At 39.1% G+C, this 19,589-nt stretch overlaps 1 protein-coding gene across 1 annotated transcript; it reads right to left on the bottom strand.

Moving 5' to 3' along the window:
* Positions 1–597: 597 nt before the first annotated feature.
* GTSE1 (G2 and S-phase expressed 1) lies at positions 598–10,105 on the bottom strand. The gene is made up of 11 exons (XM_010223822.2): positions 10,026–10,105; positions 9,500–9,563; positions 8,804–9,419; positions 7,700–7,870; positions 6,180–6,315; positions 4,663–5,040; positions 4,395–4,467; positions 3,727–3,963; positions 3,023–3,197; positions 1,784–1,924; positions 598–741 (listed from the first exon to the last, which is right to left on the bottom strand). Exons 1-11 carry the CDS (start codon positions 10,102–10,104, stop codon positions 658–660), a joined length of 2,154 nt encoding a protein of 717 aa, XP_010222124.2. The 5' UTR covers position 10,105; the 3' UTR covers positions 598–657.
* Between the last annotated feature and the right edge of the window lie 9,484 nt (positions 10,106–19,589).

Genomic DNA, 19,589 nt, shown 5'->3' with positions numbered 1-19,589 from the left:
GTTTAGCCTTAGGTTACTGAATTCTGATTGCTGACTGCATGATTTCCCAGTAGCAGAATTCATTCCTCCCTTGAAAAAAGAAGCTGTACAGTAGAGGCCCCACCTTGCTCAAGACAGTGGCAAGGAGCATGGCCAGCTCTCAGTGTATTGCACCATCAAGCAACCCTAGAGAAGGTGGTTCCAGACTTGCTATACTTTTGTACACACTATAGACTTGCTATGCTCTAGTTTCCCCTACCTTTAACTACATTTTAACATTCATTAGTAAAATACTAAAATAGTGTAACAAAAATCATGTTGTATAAAAAAAGGAAGCCTTTTACTACAGTTTTTAGTTTAAACAACCGTTTTATTTTTAAATTCAGTCTTTATTGCACTCAGGGGATAAGAAGGCAAAAGACAAGTGGTAGGAAGAAAAAAATACAGATTTCCACTACAGTTTGTATCCCATTTGCCTCAGAGCAAAGTTTAAATACATCCTTGTGGCATATCCATGCAGAGAGCATTAGCATACCGCAACTCTCACAATCTTGGTATAGTCAAACCATGTCTGATTTACACTTCAGGTACTCCAGAGCTGTCTTCATAAAGCACTATGAGTAAAGGGTAACACCTTAAAGGTCACAGATGCCAGGAATTCCTCATTTCAATTCATACTCAGAACTTCAGTAGAGGGGAATCCAGATTTTCTTTGTTCAGGTCAGGACTCAGAGTGATCAGGGGAGAGCTCAAATCAATTAGCTAAAAGAAAAAAAAAAAAAAAAAAAAAAAACAAGATTTAGCTATTGCAGTTTGTTCTATTTCACTGAACTATTTGTGGTGACATATTGGAGTAGCATAACTGAAATCCTGAACTTAAGATTATTACCCAAAAGACAGCTAAGCACCCCATTCAAACATCTACATCTAGATTTTTAAAGACTGAATTTATTCTTTAACACACACACAAGGCACAAACTTGTAAGAAGTTTGATACCTCCATGCTCACAACATTTAAGTTTTATTGCTTACTAGTGCTTTAGTGGCACTAGTAGCATTTGAGTGGCCCTATCATCAAGGAAGGGCACAGAAATTCCAAGCTCCTGAAAACGTGTCTTTGGAAAGCGCATTTTCATGATCCCTTTTTGTGATCCCTTCTAATAGCCTGATATTAAATGACGCTGGGATCAATTCAGTGTTGAGGGCAGTATCATCATAGTTACTACTTCCTCTGAAAACTTCTGGAATAGTCCAGCTTACCAAAAACACCCACCCAGAAACATCCAACCTCAAACAAGGGTTCCAATACACTTTTTTTCTTTCCCCCTCAAACTTCGGACAGTATGAGACATTTAATTTGCAGAGAATTAGAGCTTTTTGCTGCATGTGGTCTGCTGCTGACAAGAACAGAGAATCCTCAAGAAAAGTAAGATTCATCATGACTGGTGGTGAAGACAGCTCTCAGCTCCTCCTGCAGGAGCAGTTTCTCTAACAAATACTTAAACATTAAGTACTGCTTCCCAAATATACCCTGTTTTTATTTGCAGATTGCTCCTTCAAGTGTAGTTTAGTGCACATGATTTATCTTTAAACTTCATGTTCTCTTTACTTGAGAGCTTAATACTTTGCTTTCTTTGCTTAAAGATAGCTTTGTATGTACTATCATATTCAACAATATGTTAGTGCTAAATAATTCTGGAAATACTGTTGGGCTGCGCTGCAGACAAGTGCATGCAGTCAGCAGACAACTTTTCTGGAAAAAAAATGAGAGCAATTATAAACAGAAAACTCCAATGTAACTTACCTTTACCTGTGCTGAGAGAGCAGGCTTTAGAGTAATAGTCTTATTCACTTCAGGGGTATTGGAAAGATCAATCAGAGGTCTACTTTCACATTCCAAAGTCTGAGGGAGAGATTTATCTATTCCAAAATCAACTAGTAAGATCTAAATAAATAAATAAATTTAAAAAATAAATAAATAAGGAAAAAAGTTGAGTCTTCTCTATTCACGGTGAGGCTAGTTTCACTCATAAAACTAAATTTTAAACTTTATGATGGGGTATTACTTGCAGAATACTTTGCATACCACATAGAAACTGTTTTTGTCCCACAAGCAGCTAGCATCATAAACTGTGTGATCAGAGTGACAAGTAAAGCAAAAAGTTCCTTGGAACATGAAACACTCAAAGCTATAATCGAGTCAGGCTTTCAGAGGATTCTAGCTATCTTTAAGTGCTTACCAATTATTTCAGAATGTTCTTTTGCCATTAAGCATTTCATAGAGCAACAAGCTTTAGTTATGCTTTTGTCCAGTTTAATTATTCTATGCATGGGTTAAGCAATTCTCTAACAGTTCTCCAAATGTGGCATTGAGTTGGCTACTATAGGAAATACATTGATGCAGTAATATATTGAGTAAATCACCTAGAAGAGGGCTAATTCTGTACATTAATATATAGAAATATTCTGTAAGGCAGTTTGACAAATAGGCCTCTTCAGAACTACCAGTTAATTTTTAATAGATGTATAATGTTATTTTTCAGCCTGAAACCACCATGGGACAGAAGAATATAAAAAGTTTGAGAAACTTATCTGTTGTTACATGGGCTTCTGTGTTTAATTCACATATCTGAGTATTTCCACTGCTACTATTTAGAAACAAGCTACAAATTAAAAAACTGTGTTTCTCTATAGCAGTGCATTTTCCTGGCTGCAAAACTGCTTTATGACACACCTTTTGTGACTGAAGCCATCATTTTATTTTCCACTTGCAATCCACAGCTGCAAATTCAATATAAAATCTGCAAGTATTATACCATTCACTTTGAGATTGGGATCTAGCACCAAGCTAGAGATCTTCACCAGCTAGTGAAGAGCTCAGTACTAAAAATAGACACTAGAGGGTGCACATACTCAGATTTTTAGCTTTCATGCTTTAAATTCCATGTACTGGAATATTTCAAATTGAGGTATGAGTAAAAATAATTCATATATTATTCAAGCAGTTCACTTAGTTGTGTAGAAAAATAGATCCTTTTCTTACATCATTAATCTGCATCTCAGACAGCTGATTTTGTACTCCATTCTCTCGTAATTCACTTTCCACTATTTCTGCAGTCTTTTCTGGTGAAAAGTCAAGTGTTAGAGGTAGCACAGGTGGAGGAGATATATCATCTTCTGGAGATATCTGTGGTTTAGTCTCTCTTGCCTGTTCAGAACTGGGGGAAAGGAATAGTGGCAATAATTAATACCTCATGATGATTAAAGAACTGAGAAACAGACAAGCTTAGTTAACAGCATAGGATTCCATCACTGACCAAGATATTATTTCAAATGAAACCTAGGTAAAACTGCTGAGAAGATAGAGTTCAGCCAACCTCTAACAAAGTATCATTTAACTAAAGCATTCACCAGAGTGTAAAACATAGGTAAAAGTAATACTGGTTTTAAGTAGCTACTTACCCTCAACAGGCAATAGTAGAACAACACTGGCTCCAAATCTACCTCAATTTTTAATGAGAACAGATACAAGTTACACCCTAGTTAAAGAAATGCCAATAAGTTCTTAAATGCCTAATTTTGACTCATCTTTAATAGAGTTTACAGCATTACACTTCTAGATACACTAAACCTATACTGAATCTAAATATTCGAGTATTCCATTCTAACATTCTTTGAATTTGATAGAGACTTTAAAGTTTAGTTTAGAGCAGTTTGCCTAACCACTGTTTTGAGGTTCTGCCTTACCCATCTGTAAGGCTCTTTTTGGCAGATAGGCTGAAAGTTTGGTGAGCAGGAGAAGCTGCCATTCTTGGGGCATTTCTAGGAGTCACTGCTGGAAACCCCGAGATGCGACGGATGGATGTTGGTAACGCAGTCCGCTTCAAACTGGAGGGAGTCATCGAAACCGAGCGCTCGCGGAAACAAGAATTCTGGGAGACTCCTTCTTCTGAGTGTTTCACAGGAGTGCTCACTGCCATGGCACTAGAACATGACATTTGCATTAGCTTCTGGGAACAATATTATTCTACCACTTAGAAGTGAGCTTGCCTTTGGCACAAAGGGATGGGCCTCATGGAATTGATCACAGTAGTATAACATGGGTTTTACTTCATGAAACACTGTGAAGTGTATTTTAGTATCATAGTATTTTCATGCCATAAACAATCGTGGCCAGTCTAATATTGCAAAGAATATTCTTTAGAATATTTTTTAAAACATCAGTCCCAATAGGCATTAACACTGCTTATGCTGGAGAGAAGCAGCCAGCTCTCAAATAGTGGCTTGAGTTCTCAGTACTAGTAAAGAACACACAGATTAAGAGAATATGGAAGTCTTCAGGGACCAGAGAAACAACCAGCTGTGTTACACTGAAAAGCATGTCTCAGCATATTCACCTTTCAGTTATGCCCTACCTTCCAAATCTGCTACAAAAAGTTAATCCAAGAGATGGTGCTGCTTTTGAAACTGGTTTGCCTGGTGCTGTATCTGAAGAGAAACACATTCTTAGTGTTAATTGTTAATCACTCAGTCATTTTACAACTGTAGATATCTTTCAGTTAAAATATTTTGTTCATCCAAGAACTGGACAGAAATTTAATAAAACAAGTGACAGGGATTTGAGAAATCATTTAATTTTGTCAGTCAAATTATCAGGAGATGGGTCACAAAGCATGTGCTTACCTCCACCCTTCACTGGGACCTTAATCTGACTTGTAAGAACAGATGGAACTCTAGGCTTAAGCTTTGGACACAAGCTTCCTTTTGTTACACTTCCATCTTTATTCTGCTGACTTAGCTTCTGCAGATTGGGAAGAGAACTAAGCCTCTGAATTCCACTGCGCATGGCCTCAGATGATGAGGTAGAAGCTGCAGATTTGGCTGAATTTGCAGCACTAGAAGTTTTTGGAGTGCTGGCTGATCTTGCTTCCTTGCCAGATCTCTCAGTGTTGGCAGCCTGCAGAGAAGAGGCTCTCATGGGCCTAAGCAGAGCCAATCTATTTGTATTAGATGGAAGTTGAGAGCCACTCACACAGGCTTTTGAAGACACACTTGGTTTACCTGAAAAGAAAACTAAGTTAAATTCAAAATGATTGCTTATTGTTACTTGTTTGAATAAGCAAATAATTAAGTTCACACAAGATATACAGAAAGTAGCAATTTGCCACTGAACTTTAAGGAGAACATACAAATACTGAAAATGCACTCCCTCCTTAAATTCTCAAGCAACTCTGCCCATTTTAAGCAATACCTCACCAACATACTGAATTACTGTAATCAAGTCAAAGCATATTCTGCCAGAAATATCAAAAGAGCTTGCAGATTCAAGTTTTATTTTCAGTATTTTCTTCCAGCATTGTTAACTTAAAGGGAACAAAACTATCATTCAAATTATTCTGATTTATACCATATGATCTATCACATCCTCAACTTTTCCTCAGTTTTCAGTATAGCTTTTTTTTACTCAGTTTTAATGACTTTCCTTAGTAGTATTAACCTTGACACTTGTTCCAGTTGTATAGGAAGCTCTTACTACACTTTAGGTTTTATTGATACCTCAAGTTGGCCCAGTCCAGAAGCAGGTACAGAATAAAAATTTGGAATAGCTTGGTATCTTGCTAGACATGCAAGAACTACAATGCTTACACCTGTCAGTTGAGAAAACCATTTTCCTGATCCTTTGAGGTTAACTGAAAGGGTCAAATAGATGTCTATTACACTATAACACCTTATCTATATTCCGTTTTATTCCAATATTGAATTTAGTTTTGAGTAAAACCCATTCTTTTAACAGGTTTACAGAAAGCCAGGGTTTGCAGACAGGCATTCCACGTTCCTTCTGTAGTTCAGAAAAAGAAAAAAACAAAGTTGAGCGAGACAAGCTCACAGCATTCAAAAGCTCACATGCTTAGCTATAATATAGAAAAGCATGCATAACAACAGATTTCCTGAGGCAGTGCATATTTTTACTGCTTCGGATTGAGCGTATCTGGTTATTGCAAACGAGATCTAAGACTTATCTCCATATGGATTTGGAGAGTCTAAAAAAGCTTCTAAAAAGTCTAAGATCTCTGTTCAAAATGTTTCGTGCTGTCTGTATGTACTAGACAGCATCCAAACATACTTAAGTTCACAATCCAAGAGATGCTTAGCTATTTTGAAACGGATTTATAGAGCACATCTGTTGCAAAAGCAATTACCATTTTTGCGTATGGGAGAAATGGATAAACTTGAGTTCAGGCTGGAAGTGGATGAAGAAGATGAAGTAGTCTGTCTTGTGAGACCACCAGCAGCACCAGGGAGTTTCAGATGCGTTGTCACCTTCTTTAAGCCAAACTGAATCATAAAAATATAGTTTACTCCAAAGTAAAAGGCATTTAACACATCATTTTGTTAGACTTGCTTAGTATTGTAGTTCATGCCCTTCTGTGGTCTTTGCTCACACCACCATTTAGAATAAAGTCTTCTTGGAAACACAGTTCACTTATTATACAGAATTGAATAAGAGATCTGAAGTGTGACATTGAACTTGTGGCAGGAATAAATAACAAGCATGGATGTCCTGCACCCTATTTACCTTCACATGAAAAGTTACACAAGAGTGCAAGAGAAAGTTATATACTATATCAGAAACTACTGCTTAAAAATACAGATTTCAGCTAAGGAAATTCTAGCAGTACTAAATATGGCAAAAAGTTAAACATACACACAACATCCACCATTCAGGTACATGTGCTTGCCAGAAGTTCATATTGCAGCAGGCAAGTACCAATGGTTTTGCAATACATTGCTCTAGTTTCCTGTTAACTCGCAGAAAAGCGCACTGTATTTTTGTCAGATGGACCCCATTCATGCAGCACACCTCACAACACTGTGCTACCATTCAGGACCGCAGGGCTGTAGCCTTACAAGGGAAAACAGGCACATCCTGGTAAGCAGCACACCACCAATTCCCACAGAAAGGCAGACTGTGCAGCAGCCAGCTCCCATTTGGGCAGGCACAGGCCAAGCCTGGTGCTCTAAGTTACACTTCCCTTCCAGTCACGTGCCCTCCTTGTCCACATGCTTTTTAGCATCGCCACGCTATTTCTTTGGTTCCTCAAGGAAACCATAATGATTTGCAGAAAGTAACCCCTTGCTGCATCTGAAAAACAGCAACAAGGCTGAGGCTACTCACTGTGGATGCAACTAAGAGATCCTGCTATTTTGCGGACTACAACACAAGGTTCCTAGTGGTGCTGACTTGGGATGGAGGCAGGATTTGGCTCCTGCAAATGACCCATCCAGAGGGATTTGCAGCCTTCCCTGTGTAGAGGGTGCAGCATAAAAGTAGGTGTCTAAAGGTTCAAAATCAACAGCTAGAGATATTTTTACCTTCATGCATGTTATGGCAGTCTTTTCATGGTGGTTAACTACAGCCATCAAAAAACATGGTTCTTGCAGAAAATGGCAATTTGCTTTTTTTCAAGCTAGTGCTTTAACATAAAGGTAATATTTGTTAACCCACCACATAGTTGCATACATAGTTGCTCTTAAATACTTTCTTCGAGATACAGACACAGAACACATTCAAGAATTACAATGTGGAACAAGAGGCAGCTTTCCATTGAATGTATTATACATAGCAGTACAGCTTTAAATTGAAATGTAAACTATATTTCAGTAAAAAGAAAAAAGATTAATATCAAGATTATTTTCATATAAAAATACTTGCCATTACCTTACTTGGTGCAGGAAGGGCTTTTTTGTCTTGTATTGAGGAACTGCCACTGAATGAAGACTCAAAGACATCTGAAGCAGTACTTGATTTATCAGAAAGAAGATCCTCATATGATCCCATGCTGTTCAAGTCTCTCTTTGGAGAAATGCTACTGTGTTTTCCTGATTTAGGCTGTAAATTTCAGAAGAACATTAAAAAGCTATCATTGTTTCTAAAAGCCACTGTAAAGTTCTTCCACAACTTGATTTTGTCAAGGCAATGAAGAAGCCTTTGAATTCCAGTCAAGTCCTTGGTCTTCAGGTTGATAGTTTAAATTCAGTCTAACATTTTTCAGGCATTAGAACAGGCTTCAACCCATATGATTAGAAGCCAACCTAGGGACAGTTCTGCAACAACAGTTCGTCAGCACGAGTTTCATATAATTTTAAGGATATAGGTGGATGTAATTATGAGAGTTACTTTTAATAGGGCTAGGGTTTAGGATTTAATGGTCTTTAACGCATATTCTTTTGCTTTAACTTTTTCAAGGGTAATTACAGTATTTACCTGTATCATCCAAAGCTGTCTTCTTAGACAGAGAAGAGCATAGAATTTGGCTGGTTACACCACACCCTAAATCATATACAGCAAATCAATCCTGTTAAGAATTGGAGGCAAGGTATAGGCAGACCCAGAACTAAATGAATTTCCTATCAAAATAATTCTGCCTTTTTTCCCCTACCTTATCACCTTTGACAGGAGTTGGAAGAAAAGCCATTTTATCACAGTAAGTCACCAAGGACACAGCTGTGATTTTATCAGTTAAATGTTTGTTTAGACATTGATAAAGAAGCAGTGATGACACTAATAGAAATGAAAACAGAAGAACATCTGCAGGTGCTTAACCTTGTCCTAATAGACTGTCTAGATGGGTGCTGTAACACAGTACTTGCCGCCTTCTTTGCGCTTGGCAGCCATTAGATTTATTATTTCCAGTTTGAGGCTCTTAAGGCACAGAGAAACACCAGAGTATTACACTAATAAGAGTTCATGGACTGTTTAAAAACTCCTGTAACTCAAAGACCATGTTTAGCAAAAACACTGTTACACAGAATCTGTCTTTACCTTTTCTACAGTCAAAAAATTGTTTTTCCCAAGAGCAGATGAAGACTTGGACATTTGCAGTTTGCCAGTTGTCTTTTTACTTCTTTCCTTAGCTTTCTGGTCCTGAGCCAATGGTGACCCAGCAATTTTAGGAGATATATGAGTTTTAACAGGGCTTCTGTTTGGCGGAGTATGAAGAACATGTGTTTTTTCATTTAAAAAAAGTTTATCTGTTTTTTTCTGAAAGGAAGGTGGCAATTGACAGACTGGACTCTCCCACACACAGTATGTCTCCCTTTTAATGGCCCTGGGACTTCTTTCTGTATTTTCATTTCTCAATATTTTCAGTTTTGACAGAGAATCTTCCACAAACTTTTCTGTAACCTTGTTTCCTTGTTCTTCTGACTGGGTAGTTTTGTTCTGTTCATTCTTATTTCCAGTCTCTATCTGTAGTGCAATCAAATTAGCTTCTTTGAAAATTTCAACAAATTTCTCTCCTGCAAGTGGGCTCCACAGAAGTTTACCACCAGAAGGAGATGCAGCCTTTTTTTCAGCATTTTTTGTTGCTTCAATGCTGACAGCAATACATTTTTCTTTGTGTCCCAGAGGTCCAACAAAAACTTCATCTTCATTTCCACTATGAATAAAAATTAGTCAGTCAAGAGCCTAACTTACTGACATTTTAAAGATGTACTTACTTGTGGACACCTAGCTCACCTTGCAGGAGACAGTGAAAGGTTAAAATCAAACTTTTCATCAGTCAGCAGAGTAAAGTCTGAAACTATAATAATTTCATTAGAATTTTGCCATAGAGACATTTTCAGCAATTTGTATTGAATTATGCTTTGATAATTTGGTGAGGCTAACGTCATACAGCAAATGCAATTACTGAGTTTAAGTAATTAACATGGAACAGACATACAACATTTATTAGTTCAAAGAAATTACAAAGTTACACCCAGGCATATGATCATAATTGTCACGGGTGCACAAATATCCTGGAAGATCTAAGGAAAGGGAGGAGCTCAAACTAGGCATAGAGAAGGGAGGCCCATCACCTCACATCACTGAAACAGCTGCTCTAACACAAGTTCTGAAGGAGCTCAGGCCATTGAGGTGGGTAACAGAAACCCATCCAAAAAAAAGTATGCAGAACTAGTTATAAACTAGATACAAGAGATCTAGATAGTTTTTAGTACAGGATGCACCAGCTAGAGTATATTTTGAAACATTTGCCACCTACCATTGCTCGGGCAAATACCCGGTCTCTCTTTAGTCAGGGGACTTGAGCAACATGCTACTGTTTCTTTTCCTTCCTCCATAGTATCTAGAAAATACAGAATACTGTGCAGTAGGCTTTAAAAGGCATTAAAGTCACAGATAATTGTTATGACTGTGGCACATCAGAAAGCAGGTGAACACCCCCACTGGAAGCTCGTGTGGGGATTCCAGCAACAGCCTCACAACGGAGCACTTTGAAGAGCCACAGAAATCCCACTGTGCTCTCCTCAGACAGGGCACCAAATGGACCAAGCAGTAACTAAACCTCCCACAGACGGGCAAGGGCCTCACCCGACCTAAGCGGCAGAGCTGCGGCGGGGCCGCGCCTGTGCTCCTGGACACACGCTGCTCGGTGGGGGAGCCGCCAGGGCGCCCCGCACGGCCACCCCGGACCACCTCGCGCTCACCTCGTCCCGCTGCCACCGCCGCTGCCACCGCCGCGAACAAGGCCACCCTGCGCTGCCGGCGCCACGTTTGAAATCGCGCCCCCCGCTCACGTGACGCGCTGCGCGCGCTCTCATTGGCCGGTTCGAAGCATAACGGTGCCTTGGCCGGGGTCGCGGGGGCCGCTGGGGCGCGTAGTCGGCCGCGCGCCCCAACGGCCGCGCACTGCCTCAGAGGGGGAGACCTGGGAAAAGTCCTCGCGAAAGCAACGGGAATGGGGGAAACACCCAGAAAGGGCCATGGGTGCAAAATCTGAAGTGGAGGAAAGAGGAAATAAAAGGAGAAAAAAAGGAGGGGTGGGGTGGGGAAGAGATGAACTCAGTGTACTGTTTTTATTGAGGTGTCTACCATAATCATCACTTTTAAGGAAATAGGCCCCAAACTCCTCTAGCAGAACCAGCTCTGCCTCTATCTTTTAGGATCTGGTCTGAAAAAGCTACAACTGACTCAAGTCAGGGGATCCCTATAACTCCATAGTGCAGTCTTAATCTCTTCCTGGAAGTCATTATAATATTCCTATTTTTCTATGAAAATCATTTTTAAAACATTAATAACAAGGAATTGCTTGACAGCTGCAGCTGCTCCACTGGTTGCAGAAACCAATGTGTTTTATTCCGTTTACACCCTTGTGTTCTGCTCCTGGCGCAGCCGCTGGGAGTAACGGGCACCCCCACTTCTATGGAAACGCGCAGTGATAAATTCCAAGTAAAGCTGCAACAAGTTCACTGAAAGGCAATGGAGGCTCACCACAGTTTCAGTTAAACCGTTAAAGTTTTGCTGAGGTCAAAATAGCTCTTTTTATACATGGTATTTATGGAAAAGAGTTTTACGACATGACAGACGAGTAGGAGTAAACGAAGTCAGCCTTAAGATTAAGAACATTTAATTTTGTAAGCTTTTAAACATTTACTTTGTATTTGAAATTCAATATAACATTTTCCAGAGCATAAATAATATCCCAGGACATGTTTGGACACTGCTAATGGTTTTACTAAAACTAAAGGAACCAAGTATGATTTATATTAAAACACAAATGCTGCATGTGTGAAGACAAAAGCTTGTAGAAATGCACCAGAACTGCAAGCTCAGATTTGTCTTAGTCAACAGCGATAATAAATGACAAGAAATTTAAAGTAAAATTCAAATGGGAAATGGAGGTTATTTTACTTTTTGACAGTTTAAAGATGATATATGAAGCTGTTCATATTTTGTTTTGGGAAAGAAGAGCTTCTGCTTGTTTTTTTACACCACAAATTTTAATCCTGTACATTCAGAAGCCCTACAAACTAAACTATTAGATTTATTAAAGCATCGTAAACTCAATGAAAAACTTATGGTAGAACTTCTGCACTGGCACAGCACCTTTTAATTATTGTTACTGGGCAGAGACAAACGAAATATATGTGACATTTCATCAGAGAAACATAAAAATAGTTTCTATTCAAACTGCTTGAAAGTCTGGAGATTTGCTAGATTTTTAAAGCCCCTGTTTCTCCTTTACTGAATAGTATCAGTGGTTTAGCAGAGGAAAATCCCGGTACACGAGGATATGTGCTACTCTTTGGTGTTTGTTTATTTGTTTGTTTTTCTTATACACTGGCCCATTTATGCTTTCTACTCAGGTCTTCGTTCAAAGGGGTTGCATATGGCACATGCACTTTCAGGAAACTTAACCCCCCAAACAAAATCTGATTTCCAGAGCATAATTCTAGCTGAAGGGCACAAGGCAAATAACAGATTTCTGGCTTTAAGGCAAAGCAGAAATAACAGTAGGGCTTATTCACCCCACAGTAGTGCTGCCCACCTACAAAATGGACATTTATAGTAGGCAACACCAGTGCCCAGTGCAAGTTAATTCACATTGCAGTCACCTGGTGAATTTCATTATGACAATCAGCTTAACTCAGCTGAGAGAAAATCATCACTATTTAAAGACTAAGAAAAGCTCTGATCCATGTTGTTGTGACACTTCATTGATTTTATAATAAAAAAAGGAATTCTTACAGGTGGTCAAAATGCGTAAAAGGAAAAAAATGCTATGATTTTACTGCTGCTATTACATTTTTTTTAATCAGCTCTAATTCCTGAGACACCTGGGAGTTATGACAAGTGAACAGACAATTCACATCACATTAACACGTGGCAACAAAATTCTCATCTTGTTTAGACACAATGAACAGGAAATGGCAAAACTTCAAATTTTAAATTTCCTGCTGCAGATTTCCTTATAGTTACTATCTCTAAATGTCCAAATGTTTTCTTCTATGCCATTATACAGACTGCTTATTGAATGTGATTGTGTTATGAAAGTCCACAGATTGTTGAAGGCACCTCCTTTTCCCAGAGCTGTCAGAGTATTAGAGCACTTGTAAGTGATAGCAGCTTGAAATTTCACTCCAGGCAAATTAACCAAGGAATAATTGTAACTAAGTGTTACACAGAAGATAGCCAGTGATCTAACAAAAAGTAGCTGTAAGTTACAGCTCATCCTCCTGCATTTTTCACCACTAGCACCCTTCATCCATGCATTACTTCTGTTGCTAAGAATTTGGCAGTGTTTTAGCAGCCAGCTACTGTTTATAAGAAGGGATCCCAGCAGTTAAAAGGAGCAGTCAGTCGTTGGGATTACTCATTATTTGCCTCTTGAGCTGCTCTGGAGATTTTTTTGGAGAACTTTGTCAAAAACAGCTTTAGAAAATCAGTAATTTTTGAATTTTGACTTGACATATATCAAGAGCTGAGTTCTCTGTGCTGTCCAGATCAGGGACAAAGAGTCTCGTGAAAACTTTGCTTCTTTGTGAGAGGGAGCAAGAGGGTAAAAAAAGGACAACTTTTCCCTCTCTGCAAGAAGAAATCTGTTTTATTGGCACCTCGACCACCAGGATAACATGAATGCCAGAAGGTAAGCTGCATGCACTGCATTCCCCAGACAGCCACAGTAGGAAACCAAGCTACTGACAGGGAAGTTATTCCTCTCGTGATCTTAACTTGATGCTGCCAGGTTAGCATTAACCGTGTCGTTTGATTTGCCGTTATGCATGACACAGAAGATAGCCTTTGTCACAAGTGTTAAAAATGTACTGCTCACTCTGAAAGTAGTTTATGTAAAATATCAGCTGCAGAATTTGTTTCATTGACAAGTTACCTTGTGCAGTTCGTGCTTCCAAGCCCTTCATCTTTAAAAATCAGTTCTAACAGCTCTCCTCCAAGTAGGCATAAGGACGATTTGTGGTTAAGAGTTCCTAACTCATAAACTGAGTCTTATCTAATGTTTGGGGTTTTATTTTTTGGTAACTCCTATTCTTCTGTGCAATAATAGCCCGGACAGCTATGAACAAGAGTTGTAATGTGTTGCACTTCTCAGACCCCTTCTAAGCTTCTTGAAAAGCTCGAGCTGACGCATGTCCTTTCAGTATTACCGCTCAGATGAGGAGCACTGCAGCCAGGGCAAGTTACCATTGAGATACTGGAGTATTGACAGGAGTCGCTTCATATAGTCTAGCACTTTTGCTCTTAACCCCCTTGAGAAAGGCAGCAAAGCAAGCCAAAATATTCCTGCGTGGAATGCTGCAGATGCCCTTTGCATAGTTACTCCTGACTGGTGTCTTTGGCTAAAAAATACCCTGACAAAGCCTGCTGAGGGAAGTTCCCTCTGAAAGGAAGAAATAAAAAACACATTAGCTGAGCAGAATGGGAAGATCACACAGCACGTGCTGTGCTTATTCCCATGGATTGAAACTGATAAATTGTGTTTTAATCCTATCACAATTTTACAAAATGAAAAGGATGAACGGATCTCTATCAACAGCGAAGAAGAGCGCTCTATGTCCTCTAACAAGCCCATAAGCAGTCTCTCTGCCTGTCAGTGGGAGAGATACACCAAATGGCTGGTAAATGTTCTGCATTTCCAATTAAGGAAATGACTCTATTAGCCCCATACAGTTTGAAGAGCTCTTTCCCAAATCTAGTCAATGATTCAATGCACACTCTGTACTTCATTATAAACACTATTGAACTCTTAATAAAACGCTCCATTTTTAATCTCAATCTTGCTTTTCGTTTTGGCAGGATACATTCTCTCCGTGCTCACAGGCCAAAAAGCACCACAAACATTCGTGAGAACTGGCACGGTGCCTCTGGGCCCAAACAGCAGCGTGGAGATGAACTGGCTGCAGTCTGCACGCTTTACACCGTGATTATCATGATTATCCTCATGGCAATTTGGGGAGTCTGGTCAAGAAAGGATCCTTAGTATAGTTGCAAGATGCTTTCTTTGTTAAATAATCAAAGAAATCCTCGTGTTGATTACTCATACTCAGGGAGTATAAAAATGATCTCTGCATATTGTAGTTTACTTGAAACTGTTTAAACTGGTGCTGCTTGTGGAATTGAACCTGTGAAGCAGGTTTATGGACAATTTCATAGAAAAATTATAGAACATGACTTTGTGAATAAACTAACCTACATTTCTTTGCACTGTAAACATATTAGCATGTATATAGAACTGTACTTCAAGCACAATATGCTAGCACAACGTAGTATTTTTGTTGGTCAATGTTTTGTATATCCACTCCAGCTTTCCATTTCTGAACTTAAGTTGTTCAGGCTCTACCTCTGCTAAGATCACATGTCCCAGGCAATGCTAAGATGTACAGTATAAACAGACAACTAGTTTGTCATGGTACAACATAGGAAGATCAATTAAAATAGCTATCCTGAAGGCAAAGGAAGACCATGGGACAAGCTGGATTCTCATCTCATTTGCTGAAGACAGCTTATATGGGGGATTATATCTGCATTGTTTTAAAGCTTATGTTAATACCTTTGTAAGTTCAGGAATAAAACCACAGAAAAATGTGTATATGGGAGCATCCTTTGTTGTAGGACTTTTCTTTTGGAGCTTAAACGCATACCCCACAATTTCAGCTTCAGCCAGGACAAGAATATGTTAGTAACTAAAAAAGAACTGCAAGATATTTTGAATATGCAGCAAAAGATAGGTATGTGTGTGCAACTAATCAGTAGCTGTACAGAACCTTCCTCTGTGGGGTCTAAGTGGACAGGTACATTTGAGGTACATTTGCAGGAACAACGCATAAGGCTTGTTAGGAGATAGAGGGCTGTTCTGGGAAGCAGCAACACACAAACACACATCATATATGGCTGTTAGAGCAGACAAGAGCCCAGTGTGAATGCTGAGTGCCTTCCTAAAGCCAAGAGAGCACCTGATCCTTAGGTATACAAGCAAGGAGATACAGAAGAGAGAGATCAGTCTACCCCTGTATTCACACAATTCCTGAAAAAGCAGTTTTCCTCATCCTCATCCAACCATAATGGTCAGGGGGAGGAGGGAAGAGAGGCACATGAAGTAAAATGCTCCTTAGAAGACCTACATGACGTATCTTGAGGGGCATCCACAAAGCACTGCGATACCTGTGTCACCTCTGAACAGGATAATGCGGTCCTGGAAACAGTACAACTGTTACAGTGTAAACACCCTCATTAAGCTACCACCTGATCACATTTTATGACGAGAGCAAAGCTTTGATAGCACTCTCTGAAGAAGAGCACACAAGAAGAAAATAGATGATTATTAAACACATGTAACACCCATGGGCCCCGGTCATAAACCGTATAGGATGAGCTAATATTACACATGAAAGTAAAAAGGACTATTTCCCACTTGGAAATTTAAGCACAAGAGAAGATAGAAGGATAGAGACATTCTGACAGTGATACAAAAAAAGCCAGACTGTTTGGGTTGCGTGGCAGGCAATGGCCTCAGTCCTCTGGAAGCTGACTGTCATCCAGCCTTTTATGGGAAAGAAAGACTTTTGACAAGGGTCAGAGAATGGTACTACATAATCATCCGTTTTGAAAATGATGAAGGCAGTTTCCTCCAGGCTTAAGTAATGGCACAGAAGGAGGTCTAAAGCTTCTATTTTGAAAACATAACAAGGCAAGAGAATAAGCTTATGCTGTAGGAGACAGATGTAAACTCTGAAGGGCTTTGGAAGTGAAAACAGAGATGACAGAAATCTGGAAGCCAACAGAGCTGAAGAGGGAGGCATACACAGCAAGGAGATTGTTATGATCAGATTGGCTCTTTCTTCTAACGTACATAGCTTTTAGAAACGAAAGTTTTGCTTGTGTAAAAATCGTAACTCAGAAACACACAGACTGCAACCCATAAATTGATTTCGGCCTGCCAGGAACAATTCGCCTGTCATATTCATCACGGTGGCCTTAAGATGTGGCTAAAGAGCACGCGGGATGAACTGTACAGATCGCAGAGAGTCTACACTTCTCCTTCCCTCTTCTTGAGAGATCTGTGACTGCCCCTTTCCAATGGTGGAAGATTTGTCATGTGCTAAAATATATGCTTCTCAGCAGTGTTGGTCTGATGTCCAACATGCATTAGAGAGTCCTGGGAGCTGTACTTTTCTTGCTCTTATTGCTGATAGATCTTCTGGAAAACAAATGATTTCTCTATCCAAGCTGGAATGACATCCTTCTTCCTCCTTTCTCTCATTTGCCTACGCTCATTTCCTGTGCCTGATACTGTGTGGTAACATGGAAAATTAAGACATTTCTTCTTTCCTCCTAATACATAATAGAAATGTTTATGAGTTAACATTGAATAATAATATTCCAATCTGGTGTCTGCTCATGCACATCTCTATTGAATTTGTTTGGGCAAAATTTGACTAAGATCAGCAGAAATTCATGCAACCATCATAAAGTTGCACTGCAAAATATTTAAATTGCCAGGAATCACAAGACCTTGGAAAGCCTGGAAAAGATTCAGGGGAATTTCAGTCACAAGGTAATGACAAAGGCTTCTTGGGTGAGTCCCACTTTGCAGCTAGAGCAGCGCCAGATGCGACCGTAAAAGCGATGTGACAACTGTGTGCACTTTCCTGGTCTCTAGAGCAACCCCTCTAGACCACTGTTCCCCTCTCCCAACCTGGCACATGAACAGAGCAGAAAGCTGCTTGCTTCTTTTTTGGATCTGTATTCTGTCGGCTGGATTCACTAGGCCAATTGCTAGAGCAAAAACAAGGAAAACTGCAGGAAAGGGAGTCAGAAGGGAGACCAGGCCACCTTTCAGTAAGCGCAAGCTCCTAGACTGTCTCAGACACATCGTCAAATAATATCTCAAGCAATGAAGTGTAAAACATCTTTTTTTCTTCATCTTTTGCCTTGGTGAAAAGCAGGGGGTGGTTTACTAACTGAAACAGTTAAATTCTAGGTCCAAACTTACTAATTCCTAACATATTCAGAAAGCCAAACATAACTGTACAGGCTTTGTACAGCCAAGCAAAATTGCAGAATTGTTACAGACTGTGTAAGCACACTCTACATTTATCATCAATTTTTATAAATAATTGGCTTAATTAGAGAATACAATTAGGACTAAGGGAATAATGATGGTCTTGCAGGACAACAGCATAATCTCTCACTGTCAACAGACCCAAAACATGTGCCTGACTGAATAATATTAGGGCGGCTACAGATCTCAAAATCGATTTGAGTAAGTCCATCCATGAAAATATCTCATTCAGATCTCACAGTAAATCACAGTTTCATAATTTAGCTCAGAACACATGAAAACTGTAATAAACATTTTATTGCTTTTATACTCGTGAAATTCACCATCAAGAACTAGAAACTCAAAACCTAAATTTGGAAAGCATCAGTTGTTATGCAGTGATCTCTTTATTAATATTTCTTGTATATTAACCAGACTACACTGATGTTTTGCACATGTTCAGAAGAAGCTATGGTTTAAACATAACTGCCTGCTGTTATTTTAAACTATCAAGAGCAATGCCAGCACTTCATCCAGCAAATCTGATGATACACTCCATGTTCCAATTGGGCTGTCAGAGAATAAAAACACATCTTTAATTTTCCACGATAATTCTCCCATCCTGACCTTACGAACATTTTATTTCAAAAGACTCAAGGCCTTTCAACCTCCATCTTTTAACAGTGTCTTCCATTTCCTTTTTTAGAAAGGGCAATACAGTCTATAAAACCATCTTAAAAATCAAGAAATCAGCACAGTTCCTTTTCTTGAATATATTCTTTTGATAAATTTAGTCTTTCCCTCAGTACATTGGTTATATCCCAGAAGGAAAGGGCTAGAAGGGTTCTCAAGGAATCCCCTAGATCCAGGGAGCATCAAACACTTCCTATTTCTGATTAGTCTCACTGCTCTAACCAGTCCTTAAAGATCTACCAGTACAGAAATTAAGAAAGATTTGAATCCACATCTCACAATGATGCTTTTCACAAGGCTATAAGGAAGTTGATATAACAACTCTTTCTCACTATTATTAACCAGTTTCAAACAAATAAAAACACACAGATTTGAGGTACTTCCATAGTAGCACAGAAACACAGACAATATCAGGTCTGTATGTCTTGTCTGCTGCTTCATTTACTGTAGCAGCTAATATTTTAAATCTAACTAAAGCTTCTCTCCTCTACAAACTATACTTACTTTTCCAAATGTTAGCTGCAAGTCTGGGACACTCTTTCTTATCTTGCAAGTACACGAGTCCTAATGCCTCATAGAATGGCAAGAAAATAATGCAGACAACTACAATTTTATGGATGTCATTTTCCAGAGAAACAATACAGCATAATGATAACAAGCAGTATGGATTTCTTCCTAATTGGGACAGTAATTTTGATGAAACGGGATACCTACATGTGATTAAATGACACTAACGCCCAACTTTTGGACCTGGTGACTATTGGAAATAACCATTCTTTCTTCTTTTTATTTGATGTTATTTCCTAACACTGGTTCAGCAAAGCAAATTATTTTAATGATTCTTTTAGCTTGATATTTAAGCTATGTCCATAACTTAAAAGTTAATAAATCCATGATGCAGATTCCTCTGTGAATTCTGCACTTGGAACAGAGCCCAAAGTCAGCATCACCCCGTTTCATTTCCAGCGCTATAAATTAAAAATACCTCTCAATTTTTTAACTCCCACACTAGGTAACACGAAACAATACAGCAGTAGGTCAGGACTACAGAATACACTGTGTGAGATGGTATCAAGT

This window comes from Tinamus guttatus, unplaced genomic scaffold, assembly GCF_059628265.1.
Source record: "Tinamus guttatus ecotype Peru unplaced genomic scaffold, ASM5962826v1 Tinamus_guttatus_pri_ptg000489l, whole genome shotgun sequence".
In the NCBI taxonomy this organism is placed as follows: Eukaryota; Metazoa; Chordata; class Aves; order Tinamiformes; family Tinamidae; genus Tinamus; species Tinamus guttatus.
The sequence above is the reverse complement of the archived record's forward strand: the minus strand, read 5'-3'. Positions and strand labels throughout refer to the sequence as shown.

Coding starts and splice junctions, on each gene's coding strand:
- GTSE1 (XM_010223822.2), bottom strand. CDS start 10,104: ATGGAGGAAGGAAAAGAAACAGTAGCATGTTGCTCAAGTCCCCTGACT. Junction 9,420..9,499: donor CTTTCACTGTCTCCTGCAAG/GTGAGCTAGGTG, acceptor TTTTATTCATAG/TGGAAATGAAGATGAAGTTT. Junction 7,871..8,803: donor ATTTTTTGACTGTAGAAAAG/GTAAAGACAGAT, acceptor TGAAATTTACAG/CCTAAATCAGGAAAACACAG.